The sequence below is a fragment of the Arachis duranensis genome, chromosome 5 (assembly GCF_000817695.3).
Source record: "Arachis duranensis cultivar V14167 chromosome 5, aradu.V14167.gnm2.J7QH, whole genome shotgun sequence".
Classification (NCBI taxonomy): domain Eukaryota; kingdom Viridiplantae; phylum Streptophyta; class Magnoliopsida; order Fabales; family Fabaceae; genus Arachis; species Arachis duranensis.
This window is the reverse complement of record NC_029776.3, coordinates 80,658,894-80,660,448: the sequence shown is the minus strand read 5'-3', so window position 1 is coordinate 80,660,448 and position 1,555 is coordinate 80,658,894. Positions and strand designations below refer to the sequence as shown.

Below are 1,555 nucleotides of genomic sequence, written 5' to 3'. Positions count from 1 at the left end.
AAAACACTAGCACTCTCCATTCTCCATTCTCACTTTCCACACACAAGAATTGTAACTGCAAAATCACGATCATGAACAACGGAGACGAAGATAACAAGGGCTTAATCTGGAAGCTTCCAGAACTCAAATCCAACGATTTCGGTAAGATTGGTCCCGCCTTCGGCCTCGGCGCCGGCTGCGGCCTCGGTTTCGGCCTTGGCCTTCTCGGAGGTACCTCTCTCTCTCTCTATCTCTCTCTGTGTGTGTGTTAATCTATAAGGTATCGAATTCTGACATTTAGGTCTTACAAAGTTCTCTTTTTAAATTTTTCTGCCCTTCGATTTATTCCCATATTCTTAATTTCATATTCCTTGATTCTCACTATGCATGTTCATGTTATATATTCTAAGTTAGGATCCTTGTATTTGTATTCCGTGATAACCAAGTTTGTTATGATGGATATATGGAGTATTTTATAGTGGAAGAACCTTGAAGGTTGATGATTGATGAATTGAACTTAATAACTCTAATGTAATGTGCTCTCCACAGGAAAAGGGAATTATTGGTGGTTCAAGCTTGCATCTTTGTTGATATTTTGTTGTTGTTTAGTCAAAATACTGATGAACTGAGAGAACAAACAAAGGAAGAAATTAAATAACATATGGAAATCATAGTTTTTGTTTGTTTTTTAGGGATCCTATCAACACCTGAAATGGGACCTTGCACTTGTATCTCAGTTGCTCAACTTGATTATTTTGTGGTGGCTACTCACTTGAATGAAGATGTGAAGATGATAGCTAAGATGTAAACATGTTAAGCAGTTTAGTGAAACATGTCAAATTATTTAATGTTTCTTAGCTATCATTCTCACATGAAGATTTCTTTACGTGAGTAAGTCACTTTATTTTGTAGTCCCATTTGCTTTTCATTCATCCAATTTTGGTCCTCTTGGGCTAAAGATGGTGCAACTCATCCCCCTACTGCAGTTTTTTTGTGAGATTTCCTGAGAGTTTTGCAGGGTTTAAACAAATTTTGGAGTTGTTTTGGGGAATTAGGGGTTGTAGTGATTACATTTAGGATTTAAATCATATCTTTTTACAAACATGACAATGAATTTCATGACTTATATTTAGTCAGATGAGAATTTGAGATTCTTACTCTGCTTTAGATTTTCCTACTAATATTTTGTTAACTTTTCCAACTCAAGGTTTTTTCATATGTGCACTGGTTTGAAATACATCTTAAGTCTAAAATAGCTTTGAAATGAGATGTGTTTTCATACTCCATAGATTCTTGTTTCTACCGTGCCATTTGATTTCTCTTTCTCATGCCTTCTGGCTTTCGGCACATGACCTTTTTTAGTAACACTGCTGGTAATGAGATCATCCTTTGATTTATAGTAGCAGAGAGATGTAGTCAATGTTTCTAAATTAGAACGCATTTTCTACGCTGTTCGGAGTTCATAAAATCTTATGCATTGTACTCTAATGATTCCAGGTGTGGGTTTCGGCCCTGGAATTCCAGGATTCCAAGTAGGTTTTGGATTCGGTGCTGGATGTGGGGTTGGTATAGGATT

At 36.5% G+C, this 1,555-nt stretch overlaps 1 protein-coding gene across 1 annotated transcript in view; it reads left to right on the top strand.

The window, feature by feature from the left end:
• LOC107489671 (uncharacterized) overlaps positions 1-1,555 on the top strand; it is a gene marked incomplete in the record, with an annotated part of 2,049 nt that continues 494 nt past the window's right edge. The window contains 2 exon segments of the mRNA XM_016110421.1: positions 1-210; positions 1,477-1,555. Coding sequence (XP_015965907.1) covers positions 72-210; positions 1,477-1,555 — 218 coding nt within the window.